Below are 12,965 nucleotides of genomic sequence, written 5' to 3' on the forward strand. Positions count from 1 at the left end.
AATAGTCGAGGCTCTCGTCCCGTCTGCTTAGTTTAATCTGGTTTTATTTTGGAGATACTAGTGTCTTACCTCTGTTGACGAGTGATTTATTTTTTTATATATATAAAATTATCTCATTAATCCAGGAAAACTGTCCGTTTTTTCTGAATTAACGAGATAATTTTAAATAAAAAATAAATACAAATCTGCTCTGTCTTTCTGGATTAACGAGATAATTAAGTCGTTGATTCGGTAAAAGAGGAGCAGATTAATATTTTCTCACTTAAATCTCAATTATTTTCTTATCGTGTGATATCAGTCTTTGTGCATTTCTGAAACTCTAAACTCCATAACGAAGTAAAATGCATCATTTACTCGTGTTTTAATCACAGTTGGCGCAGGGTTCATAATAAGTGTTTTGCTCTGTGTGTCTCTAAGCCACCGTTGGCTACTTAGTACGCGCAGTAATCCGAATTAGAGCCTCTGGTGACCATCTGCTGTCTCCTGCTGCAGCTCAGCGCACTACTTTGTTCCTGCGTTCACCTCAGCCCGCCCCCTATATAACCCACCGGGCGGAGTAATCCATGCTGGTATCTATCTGGTGCGTGTGAGTGTGTGTGTGAGTGTGAGAGTGTGAGTGCTTCGGCTGCTGCTTGTCACTCATTGTGCCGCGGACACGGGAAGCGACAAGGACCAAAAACTGAGTCCGGTGGCAGTTGTCGTCCCTGGGAAAGGAAAAGGCTGATATCTGTACCTCCCCCCCCCACCCCCCACCACCAACCACACTCAGCTCCGGAGAGAGACACCGCGTGTTTTAAAGTGCGTCTGTTCTGCTAAAGGAGAATATCTGTGACATTACAATGCTGCAAACAAGGGACATCATCTGGGGATTGCTGTTCATTGGCTGCGCAGGTGAGACGCTGAGTTTATTCTCTTATCATCCATATGCGGTTGCGCGCAGATGGATCGCATCGGGGCTGCGGTACCGGAGAGAGAGAGAGAGGTGGGGGTGGGGGGGAGGCCGAGCGGTGTGGACCGGTGGAGCAGCAGCATCCTCCTGGTCCCACCGGCGGCATCCCTGTCACCCAGTCCGGGGCAGAGGCGTCGCACTGGGAGCTGTGCGCAATTTAGCGCGGTTAAACGGCAAAGTTTGTCCCGGGGAAGTGAGAGTTGCTCCTCTTTTTTTGCGCACATCCAACCCACTGGGACGCGTGTTTTATTGTATTTTGTATCATCCAGTTCCAGGCTGTTTTTATCCCGAGTTTAATTCTAGGAGTAGTGCGTTTTTTTCCTTGTGAACCTCTCCGCGCAACGAAGAGGAGCGTGCCACTCTTCCTCTGCTTCTCTTTTACCATCCTCTCTCCCACTTGAGCTTTTTTTTTATTGTAGGTAGGTTTCAGTCGAGAATAAAACCCACACGCGCGTTGTTTTCCGTGCGAGTTACGCGTTTGGGGTTCGTAAAGGTTAGTGGAGGTGGATGCTGGTGGTGATGCGGGAGCGCAGGGACGCGTTGTGGTCCCCCTCGCTCCAGCGTACGTGGCTCACATGCTCCGACTGTGCACGAGCAGGAGTCAGTTTGAGTTTCTAAAAATTCAAATTGCATGAAGTAAACATCATATATAGTGTTTTTTTAAAGTGCAGACTGGATGTATGACTGCTGCTGGGTCAGCTGTGACGCACCGTGGATGGAGCGGCGCAGCGTTGGCCGCTCCTCTGGGGAGAGAGGGAGGAGGAGGAGGAGGGAGGAGGGGGGGGGGGCTTTTGTTTCAGTGCACTGAAATAGCTTTAAGGACATTTTTTACCAAAGATAAAAAAAGGTTTCTGGTTCATAAGCACGCGCTTAAAGTCTTTCGCATCGGGAGGATTACGACGCAGCCGCGGTTTGGATTCTGTCATATGTTCGGATTTGGCTGGAAAAACGTTGCTCTGCGCAAAAAAGTGTCAACGTGAGGTTTTTAGTTTATCTCTGTAGGATATAATAAAAACTAAAAAAACAGCCTCCTGCGTTTCTGATGTCACTTATGTTCGTGTCGTTGTTGTTTTTTATTTCTAACTTAATATTTCTGTGCGTTTTAGGCGCAGAAATGACGTTGAACCGAACTGATTCGGGTTTAGTCTTAAATTCGTCATCCATTGAGAGACACTGAATAGTCATTCAAAACATACAATAGGATCCAATCCCAGAGCTCCCATGGTTATATGGGGCGGAAGGGGGGACCCGTTCTCCCCCCCATCTCCCCTGTACCCCCCCATCCCCCCCATCTCACGCGCCTCCCATATCCTCCTCCACCCCCCCCTTCATCTGCCCCCTCTTTCTATCGACTGCAACTGTGTGCTCCAAGGGGCGTTTATAGACCCCCGGGGTTCCTCAGAGAGAGGAAGAGTAGTTTGATTTGATAAATAATTAGTGGAGTAGAAGGATCGTTGCTTTAACCTCAGGTGTTGATTCCCCCCCCCCCCCCCCTCATGTTCCACAGGTCTGCTGTTTTTGCAGTTTCTATATTCAGCTCCTGTTTGTCTTCAGTTTAACTTTTTGTCTCCTCCCATTGAGGTTTATTTCAGCCAATGGTATCTGTCCCTAAACCAGTCCTCCTCCCTTCAGAGGTTTAACGTTTTATTGACCCAAAAGGAAATTTGGAGGCTGATACTGATATTGTGATTAAAAAAATTGACACATCTGCCGATATCCAAATTTGACCAGATCTTTATTACATTTTGTGTTCAACATTTTGAAGAACCCCTTTAATTATAGTGACTAACGTGTTGTAGTTTCCTCTGCCAAGGGGTTTTCTTTACCAACGTTCGATAGTTTGTTTATTTGTTGGTTGTTTGTCAGCAGTATTACGTAAAAACTACTAAATGGATTTCCAGCGGGACCCAAAGAAGAACCCATAACATTTTGGAGCTGTGGATTTTCTTAGACATATCGATATGGGGCATTAGCCTCGTTACAGCTATGTCCGAGACTTCTTATCGTTTTTATACTGTAGAAATAAACCAATCAGTGCCCTCTTGTGGACGAACTGTCACATATCTGCTATAAGTTAAAATTGGCTAATCGTGTTGGCCTGGCTTATAAATCCGTTAATACATAATGGATTGTCTAGCCATGATTTGTGACTTGACAATATTTGCAAACTATCCATGATACACAGGCTTATTTAGTTATCATTTACACCCAGTCACTGTTGGTGGTCCAAGATCTCTCTGTATGTTTTCATTTTTCATCTATGATTCATGATCCAGACTAAATATCGCGGACGCCCCTGCGACGCCCTGCCCCTCGTCTGTGAGGGGAAGCAGGATAACCAGACAGCTGTGCCTCGGCTCTGCCCTGTTGCAACAGAGAAAGTGATCCAAAGAAATTGATCACATTTGTACGATAGGCCCCGGGTATATGAAAAGGGTAATGACAGTATCACACAGTTTGAAGGCTGAGAAATGTAATTACATTCATCGATTTCCAGTTCCTGTTCCAGATCAGTGATAATTAAATTTGCGAGGCCAGTTACAAATATGTGGAGCCAAGTCACCGCACAAGAAACGACTAAATCATGGCCAGATTGAATATGATTTTCAGAAGTGGACGCTGGCAGCGGCCTTATGTGTCTTATTGTGTCTGCAGCCAGATGGATGGAGTCTGGTGTGTATCACACGTTCTGACCTTGTGTTACTGGAGTGATTTTGCACATCCATGGTCATTAATCCGCAGCCTGAAAGACTGTTGATTTAGGGTTTTGGCCCTGAGTTGATCTGCTGTTGCTGTAGGCATTAGGAGGGAGTTTCAGCTTTTTTTCTGTTTCATGTCCATCAGCTTTAGTTTAAAAAAAAAAAAAAAGGCAATGCAGAGTTTTCTGCCAGAAAAGCACAACCTGGCACAACTTTATGCAGCGCTGTCATCTGGCAATGCACCGTTTTGGCCAATCACCTACAGGCAAGTGGAAAAGCCTGACACATAATGTAACCTGCATTGTTTGTTCTATAAAATAAACTATTTCATATCGGTAAACATGAATCTGAGTCTGTGAAAGGCTCATTTCTGTCTATTTATTTATAAATCAGATGGTTTTTAGATATATTATCACCAGGAAGACTTTCCAGAGTTGTAAAATACTTCATTGTGTTTTAAACTCCTGTCCAGTGACGTTTCTGACTCATACATGTCCTACATTAGTAGTAGTGAAACAAGAAACAAGAAGCAGCCCCCCCCCATCCCAGAATGCAGAGTTTCTGCTGCACCTGTGCAAAAAAGCCTTTCTGCATTTTCTAAATTCTAAAAACTCCCGCTCGAGTTCAAAAGCAAAATCGTCTCCATCTGCTTTTGAATCTTCAGACATGCTGAGCTCTGCAAATGCAAACACTGTGCAGTTCATTTAATGATCCCCTGGATCTAAAACAATGTTTTGTGAGTCGAGCAGAAAGAGCAGAGCTCCTCAAGAAGAAGAAAAAGTTCAAGTCAGAGATTTGGAGGGAGAGAAAATACACAATTCCTAAATGGCTAACATATGGGACTTTAACTGCTGTGGTGAGTTCAAAGCCACTATGAAAATAATACAGGCTATTTTTGACCTAGGGGAACTGGAAAAAGCAGCCAAACAAGGGAAAATTATAAGGCGTTCTTTAGCCTGCGCTCTGAATAAAACTGAATTCTGCATCTTTAGAACTTTGCTCTGTAGCTGTAACTGGATCTGTGCTGCATTTGAAGTGAAACGTCCACGTTTTATACAATTTACTGCAGCTTATGTTGATCAAATTCTCATCAGCACAGGAGCTGCTCAGATTACAGCTGTACCCCCTTGGCCTGAGCTCACATTCAGCTATATGGTGCAAACGACTGCTGCTTTACACTCACTCTAAGAGCTTCAGAACGCAACTTGATTGCAACTTGTGAGGTCTGCGCTGCAGCTGAGGTTTAAATAAGCCTCTTTCATTACTGTGCCTCTTTCCCCCCCATTAGCCTACTTGTGACTCTTATTATTCTCACTATCATTGTGTATTGTATAAAACGGAGTATATTGTTTTTATCATTTTCTCCTTAAACCCAAATATGCCCCTGACTCTGCAGCATCTAGATACAAATGAAACCGATGGATTGAGCCATTTCAGACGAGTATTTCCCACATGATAAAATTGGACTTCTACATTACCCCTGAATAGGAGGAGCAAGGTTTACTTTATAAAACTTTAAGTCACTCAAACAAAAGAGAAACAAACCTGACAGACGTTCTTCACTGTTTTTAAGATAACAACAGTTTAATGGCCCTGAATCCCAAAGATCTGGTACATGTATACATTTTGTATCAGCAAAATGTACTCCTGCTCCACTAAATCCCCCCAAATAAATGTCAGGCATTGTATAAATGTTTTAGGTTGAATGTTAAAACCCCCAAAAAGTTTCAGTGCTGTATTTATATAATAATACTAGAAATGACATTGAAACGTCAGCTAGAGAACAGGACGTGGATTGTGATACAATATCTATAAATCCATGTCCTCTCCCCAAGTGCTGCTTCACTCTGAATGTAAAAGTACTGATGGTTCCAAACTTCTAAGTTCAGAGCGACTCTGCTGGCTGTTAGATTTCTTCTCTGCCTGACTGTTGGATCAGGACTGGGCCGTCTTTGCATAATAATCAGCGAGTGAATAGGGGACCATGAGTTATTTGCATTGTGTGCGCTCTGGAGGTGTCCTATAGAGAACTGAATGTAGGGGAGAAGAGGAAGAAAAAGCCTGAAATGGGCTTGTTGCACAGGACGGGGGCTTTAACCTTAAGCCCTCTGAGTTTTACTCTGTATCTTCGGAGCATTACTCTGCACAAATTTAACCCAATATACATTCTAGGGGACTAGTTGCATAATGAGTAAAGTGACCTACTTTTTGATGGCTTGCAGCATGCCTGTGTTCTTCTATCGCCAGAGACAATTAAAGTAAAAGTGGAAGTTGTTTCATTTTCAGTGTAAAGTTACATGTAAGAGCTGCAGAAAGTTTTTTTCCACAAACTTCCCTCCGAGTGCATAAAAACAGCTTTAATTAACAGCTCTTGGAGTTTGAACGTGCACTCGGAGTAAATCATTATTTTTCATATAAATAGATGAACTGCTTGGGCTAAGTTGAACTTTTTATAGTTGCGTTGAAAAGAAAAAAATTCTTTACAGCTACTAGTCCTCAATCTTGGAGTCTATGAATTAGCCTATTTGGAGAACGGCCAATATTTTGGCGCTGTGTAAACGGAGGACATCTCGTCCAAGACTGTTTTCCAATCATAGTATTTTACAGTGCACACAAAACACAAACAGCAGCAGGCGACATTTTGGAGAATCTGCATTTTGGTCAATGTGCTCCACCTCTCTTAACCTGCAGGAAACCAGTGCCTGCTCAAAAGTGACTGGTCAAACTGGAGATCTGAAGACTCCCTGCCCCGACATCTTGGCCCTTGCTTACAAATTCTACAAATATACACATATAAACACTTCTCAAACATATGAAACTCCTATCTTTTAGTTTAAGTGACTTTCAGTAACCTGCTATGATCAAAAGGAGTTTGACCGTTATTATTTTGTCTGTGAAGCTTAATGGACCTAATGGAGTCTTAACATCATCTGCTGGTCCGTCTCCTCAGATTTACATTTCATGTTGGTAATTTCCAACTGCACTGAGAGCTCGTCTCATCCCCTCCATGTTATGTGGCTTCCCCTTGCATTATTGGCTCTTACGTTAATAACTACACTTCTTCAAAGCAGTCCTGGGTATCTAGGCAGGGTGAATTGGTATCTAATGGATTTAGATGAGTGAGTGTTCCCGCTCACACTCAACGAGGTGAAACATTTGTGGGAGTGCCTCTACTTCAGAAAGATTTGACATGGTCTTTGAAGCCGCTGGCGCCTGCAGGCTAATGGCCATGTTGGTCATGTGGAAGGTGATGGTGGATGGACAGGTGTTGTGGGTCTCACCAGGTTCTCCACATTAGCTCAGATCTCTGCTGCTTCAGCATCCAGCTCCCTGCTTTTCTTTTTAATCCTGAGCTGAAAGCGAGGAGGCTGCCAAGTCTGGAGCGTTTTCCCAAGGTGACGACGGACTACATTACAGCGTAACAAAACCCCAGCGTGATGTCCCTGTCCTCCTCGAGCTGCCTGCAGAACTGCATTCACTGATCGTATATGTTATATATACAGTTTGTACCGATGCTTCAGTTTCCTTTATTGTCAGCATGGGGTCCGGTGTTATTTATAGCCTGTCACCGTTTTTAACTTCCACCAGAATTGGAACTGGTGAACAGATGGTATTTCTGTCCGGGGGAAAGTCACACTTCTGAGTTGAAATGTGACGTTTGAATCCTTTTCCTCAGCACCTCACTTAACTCTGCAAGGGGGGGGGTGGTGCATCATGACCCAGCATTCAATGCGTCACCTTGCTAAATTATTGAAAAACGTATTTCTGGCATTATCGGCTTTGCTCTTGGTACCGGAGACATTAAGAAAATTGATTGCCTGTTTATTATTGCTGCATAAAAGTTATCTCGCACAGCTTATCTCACCAGCCCACGTTTCTGACGCAGGTTTTCTTCTATGATGCATATTTTTGTGGAGAGCTCTTTCAGGGTGTGTGCGAGGGGCGGCGGCAGTTATCTCTCAGCCGTGTGCAGGAGACGCACATGAAACCCAGGTTGATGCTGAAGTGTAAATCTAAGTCTTTTAGCACCGAATGGCAGGAACACAAGCAGCGATTCTTTAAAAAAAAAATCCATCACATACATGCAGAGCAGCAGGTTTGTTGACCATCTCTGCAGCCTCACACATGGTTTAGTATAAGATATGAACTTGGGGTGAGGATTAAAAGCAAAAGCCGGTGAAATGGCCCGAAGATTCATTCAGAAGTTCAGAAATCGCTCGGAGCAGTAAACATCCTACCAAGGAAAAAGGCCTGAATCCAATCTTTTAGGGCACAGGATCTAAATTTAGAGTCATCTCATAAATAATGGAAAGTCACACACAGTGGAGTCTTCACACATTGTGTTATTACCCAGTTTCACATCTTCAGAAAACCTCCAGTTCAATCACATGTACGTCCTGGTTCGGTTCAGCGCACCCGGGCCACTGTACCTTTCCAACTTCCCTCTCTGTGTCGCACATGTGGTGTCGAGCTACAAACATCACGCAGCGTTGATGTGTGGGGAGCCAATTATTCCAGTGATCCCAGTACCTTTCCTGTAGCGCTACCAGCAGATCAGAAGGGTCACTTTAAACAACATTCTCAGTCCCTGACGAGGTATGTTCACAATTACAGCCTCGACTTCTGCACACATCAAGTCCACGTGTGAACACTTCAGCCTTCGCACACGCCCGGCGTCTCATAAACAGAAGCAGAGATCTTCCATATGTTCCTTCACTCTGGATGTTTAGGCTGAAGCTTTGGCGGCGGCGGTGATTCGCCTCATTGCAATTACCTCTCTCTGGAGGCGGTTTATGTTTCCATTGCAGTTTGTCTGCTCAGAAACTTCTGGACAGATTTCCATGAGGTTTAGTGGAGGGGTGGGACTTGAACCCAAGGAAGAACCCCTGAGATTTTGGACCAGATCTGATTTTGGACCCAGTTGGGTCAACATGGCACGAGAGGACGTTCTCTTATGACATTTTCAAAGGTTTATCAAGAAATAACTTTGGCTGATTGGCCTTTTAATTCGCTTTTTAGACTTTTTAGACTACTTTATCAGCTTTTAGACATTTACCTATTCAGCTCCTGGACAGAGTGAAAAAACACTTGGTCCTGTACCATTTAGAATAAAAGCTTTCTCTCTCCTCCCAATTAGATCTGCTCAGTTTCCCTGCACTAGTGCTCAGCTCGTCGTTCACAGGGTGAGACGAGACAGACGGGACTCATGGTAATATTGTCTTTAGAGATGTGTTTATCATTCAGCATGAAGAATGGAGATTTGCAGTCACCCTGCAGTTAAAGGTTTTCAATTAAATAATCCGACTGCAGTCAGTCAGTCAGTGCTCGCGTTGGTTTGACATTCATTCAGTTTAGACTCTTGTGCTGCATCTTAAGCCTTCACTGTATCGAGGTTTCTCCACCTGGCAGCATCGAGGACCATGACTCTGCTGGTCAACACCATCCTGAAGCACCGGTGGTTAGAATTATGCAGTGGCTGGACATCGCAAAACAAATTCACGTAGAGGAACAAAACGTGAATCGGTTATTTTCTGTCTCTGCATCGAGAGATTTCCCCACCTCTACTTCAACTGGGACTTTGTTTCGGACTTCATTATGTGTGTTTCTCTCGCATCATTTACACTTGACCTGCTGCGTAATAAATTTGTCAGCCGGGCTTTTTCCCCGATGTTTAAAGTTCTTTATTGACTGAGCTGCAGAGTGCCAGGCCTGTGGTTTAGTTTGGTGCTGTGTCACTAATGCTGCAGCTCGGGCGTGGAAGACAGTCGAAGGCAGTTCGCTCCTGGATTTCAACAGACTTGCTGAAATCTCACCAGCTGTATTTATCAGGGAGGTAATTTCTTTCTGCCGCTGAAATCCTGCTTTTTCACATCACCTGGAACGGAAGCTCATTTTCTTGTACACCTGGTGTCTGCAGGGATGATTTCTGTTCATTTAAGATGCACGCGGCGATGTTTTTCCACACAATTCACTGTGATTGTGTCTCGGTGTTTGAAATATTCCACCTTTTTTTTATTGAGTGTTGTTTTTCCCAGTTCCATCCGAGCATCTCATGATTGTGTTTAAATGTCTGATTTAACCTGAGGTTTCAGAATAAACTGCATCTCGCACAGAGCAAAACCAGTTTCCTGCAAAATGATCATCGATTCACATAAATCTATATATTTAGCAGTGGCAGGTGGTCATTACTTACCTGGGTGGGGCCACAGACACTTAGACATGGTCGTCTCCCCCCCCCCACACACACACCTCAGTGTGTAGCAGGCGGGACACACACTCATACAGACATGAACTGAGATCAGATTTAAACATTTGTTCCTTATACTGGAATCCAATTTGTCATAATTTATAGTTAAATGAGCAAAACAGGTTTCCCTTCTGGTTTAAATGATGAAATATATGTATGCGTGTATATACGACACGTTTTGTTGCATCCTTGAAACAATACAACTCTTCACTGTTCGTTCATATACAGATATTTATGGTGTGTTGATAACTTTGGTTCATGCAGGAAAGTAAATAATGTTTTATGACTGAAAATACAGGCAGGGAACTGAGATATTCCCAATTAATATCAGAATAATTTATCTGTTGCAGACAACATCCACACAAACAAGAAATAAACTAAATAATCAATGAAAGTAGAAAGTTATTAATGCAGTAAAATAGGCTGAATGGAAATGAATCTGTATTTGTAATTTGGTAGTGTTATTTTTTAATATCCTCTCGTATGTTGGCCAACATGTTTCCTTGGTGCTGGATCCTTTGATTGGCTCCGCAGGTAAACAGACATTAATTCCTTTTGTTTTCATTTGGCTTGCGTTCGATTGGATGTGGGTTAAAGAGAAGTAATGAATTAGTAATTGCATTTGCAGACACGCGGAGCCGGACCACGTTGGATTCACTCCGTTCAAATTCAGCACACAAGCTGCTGGAAACGACCCCAATAGATGTTTTTGTGCAGCAAGTAAAACTAGGCTATGTAAACACTGGGGCTGTGCAATACGAGCCGAATATCGTCACGTCCCCCCCGACAGACTCTGGTTTTTAAACGCTTCTTCTGTTGCTCTAGCGTATAATTAACCTTTTTCACAAGTTATCTAAAGCAGTGTAACACGGAGCACACACCTCCTTTATCACCCGACAGGATTTTGATGCTGCAGCTTAGAAACCAACTGGAGGATTAAATACGGCCTCAGTGATAAACAGTGTTTATTAGATGCACTAAAAAAAATTAGTTAGTTTTATGTTTTCCTAGAATCAGAAATCTATGGTCCCTCTTTATGTCTCAGAGGCATATATAGTGTATGTGGTCACGTGTTTTACTGTCTCCTAATCCCAGCGAGTGAGTCAGCGCCATGATGTAATGTTGTAGAAATGGAGGGTTAGCTCATCCCAGGAACTCTCTGATTGGCTGGCGCCCGCAGGTGCCAGGGCGCCTCGGCCTGAGCGTGAAGAACAGGAACAGAAAAGAAAAAAACAAGCAGTTCCCCTCGGGAGACGGGAACAAAGCGAGATGTGCAGCATGAGCAGGATTTTGTGGACTTGTTTACTTTCCTAATTGGCTCAATTGCAAGTGAGCGCATACTTACAGCTCAGCGTCTTCCGTGGTTCTGTGGTGGTTTCAGGGGACGTCGTATTTCACCTGGTGACACAAACAACACGGGTTTGATGCTATTTTAAAGAAAATGTGATCGTGATGTGGAAGAAGAGTTAAAAATATCTCTTCTAGAGCGATGGCGTTCTTTGGAGTAGCCTCGTCGTGTAAGGGACAGAAACAACAAGAACAACTTAATTGAGTTGGAAAGATAAAAACATTCAATTGTACATTTATTACTTTATTAGTTTTTCTTCCTTGCTGCAAAATATAGAAGAATATTGGGTTTTACAGGTGATAGTCCTGTGATGTCTTGTTAAATGGGGAAAACAGCTAAATATTCAAAACAGAGATGATGCACTTTGCTGTCTTGTTGCACTGAAGCTGTTTAAAGAATCAAAGATGTCTGCTTAGCAGTCATAACACAGTGCGTGCGTGTGTGTGTGCGTGTGTGTGTGTGTGTGCATGTGTGTGTGTGTGTGTGTGTGTGTGTGTGTGTGTGTGTGTGTGTGTGTGCATTCAGAATCCTCCTGTGAAATCGTCTGTGAGCGAATGCTATGGAAACGAGGTGAAGTGCAGAGACGCTTCCACGAGCTGTTGATTTGACGGCAGATGCAGCAGGACTCTGTGGACGGGTTTGATCAGACTGACGTGTTGTATATCGTCCAATCAAGTCCCACGATCTAATTCAGGAGCTGCACACGTCCACAGCCCGACTGCTGCTGCTGCTGCTGCTGCTGCTGCTCGTGTCCATATGGAAATCACACTGGTGAGGTCGGGGTGATGAGAATAAATGGGTGTGCCTGACCCGGCAGCAGGTGGCTGCAGGGGGAACATCACGTAGGTGCTGACAGCAGCTGGCTGTTGCCATAACAGAAACAAACCTCAATACTTTTTAACCTCCGTGTTTATAATGTGGCAGCAAATATGGTTTCATCCGGTTTGTTACTGATCCACGACAGGAAGGTCTTTAAACTTCAGGACACATCTCATCACTTCTTTAAGTCAAGTTCTGTGCATTAACACTTTAAATTCTAAACTATAACAGAATATGGTTTTGGTTAGAGCCCCACTGTTTATTGGTCTCCTGATATGAGACTTTCACACATATCGGTATCTGTGTTGATGATAAAAAGAATACGATGCAGAAAATATGCTTTTATGTTCATCTCAATTCTCGTCCTTTTCATATTTGGTTGTATTTGTGTTTCCTTTTTAAAAGTTACCTCTGCCAACAAGGTCATGTTTTCATCTGTTTCTTAGTTATTCAGTAAAATCTGCTAAACTGATTCAGATGAAATGTTTCCACGTTATCTCTCCAAGAAATAGAAATTAACGTCCAAATGTAAAACATGTATAACCTCATGTTTTCATTATGAACGTAAGATGCAATCTGTATTTTGAAAGTTATAAATGTTGTGTGTAGCTTCTCTCAGCCAGGATTTGTCACAGTGGGCTTTTTGTTTTTTTCTTGAATGCTTTGTCCACCGATGCCATCTGAAAACGTGAAGACAATCACGCTGATAGGACCCAACACAACCCCCCCCCCCCCCCCCTTTACGTGGGTCCTTTTCCATTATGTGTTTATGGCCGGGCTGCAGCGTTTGATGAGATCAGGAGAGGTCTGTAATTTATTAGGCTTTCACACTAACGGCATTGTCGAACGGAGCCGCTCCTGAAGAAAAAGCCCCGGGAGTGAGTCACTGCGAAAAGCGGAGGA

General features: G+C 43.5%; 1 protein-coding gene across 13 annotated transcripts in view; it reads left to right on the forward strand.

Moving 5' to 3' along the window:
• Positions 1–582: 582 nt before the first annotated feature.
• Positions 583–12,965, forward strand: part of ncam1a (neural cell adhesion molecule 1a) — a 231,098-nt gene continuing 218,715 nt past the window's right edge. For 3 of the 13 annotated variants that reach the window (XM_034607152.1, XM_034607153.1, XM_034607155.1), the window contains exon 1: positions 583–891. In XM_034607152.1, coding sequence (XP_034463043.1) covers positions 840–891 — 52 coding nt within the window. In that variant the 5' untranslated portion in view covers positions 583–839. The remainder of the gene's footprint in view (positions 892–12,965) is intronic. The other 10 variants (XM_034607156.1, XM_034607154.1, XM_034607163.1 and 7 more) reach the window with 6 other exon arrangements.

The sequence above is a fragment of the Hippoglossus hippoglossus genome, chromosome 14 (genome assembly GCF_009819705.1).
Source record: "Hippoglossus hippoglossus isolate fHipHip1 chromosome 14, fHipHip1.pri, whole genome shotgun sequence".
Taxonomy (NCBI): Eukaryota; Metazoa; Chordata; class Actinopteri; order Pleuronectiformes; family Pleuronectidae; genus Hippoglossus; species Hippoglossus hippoglossus.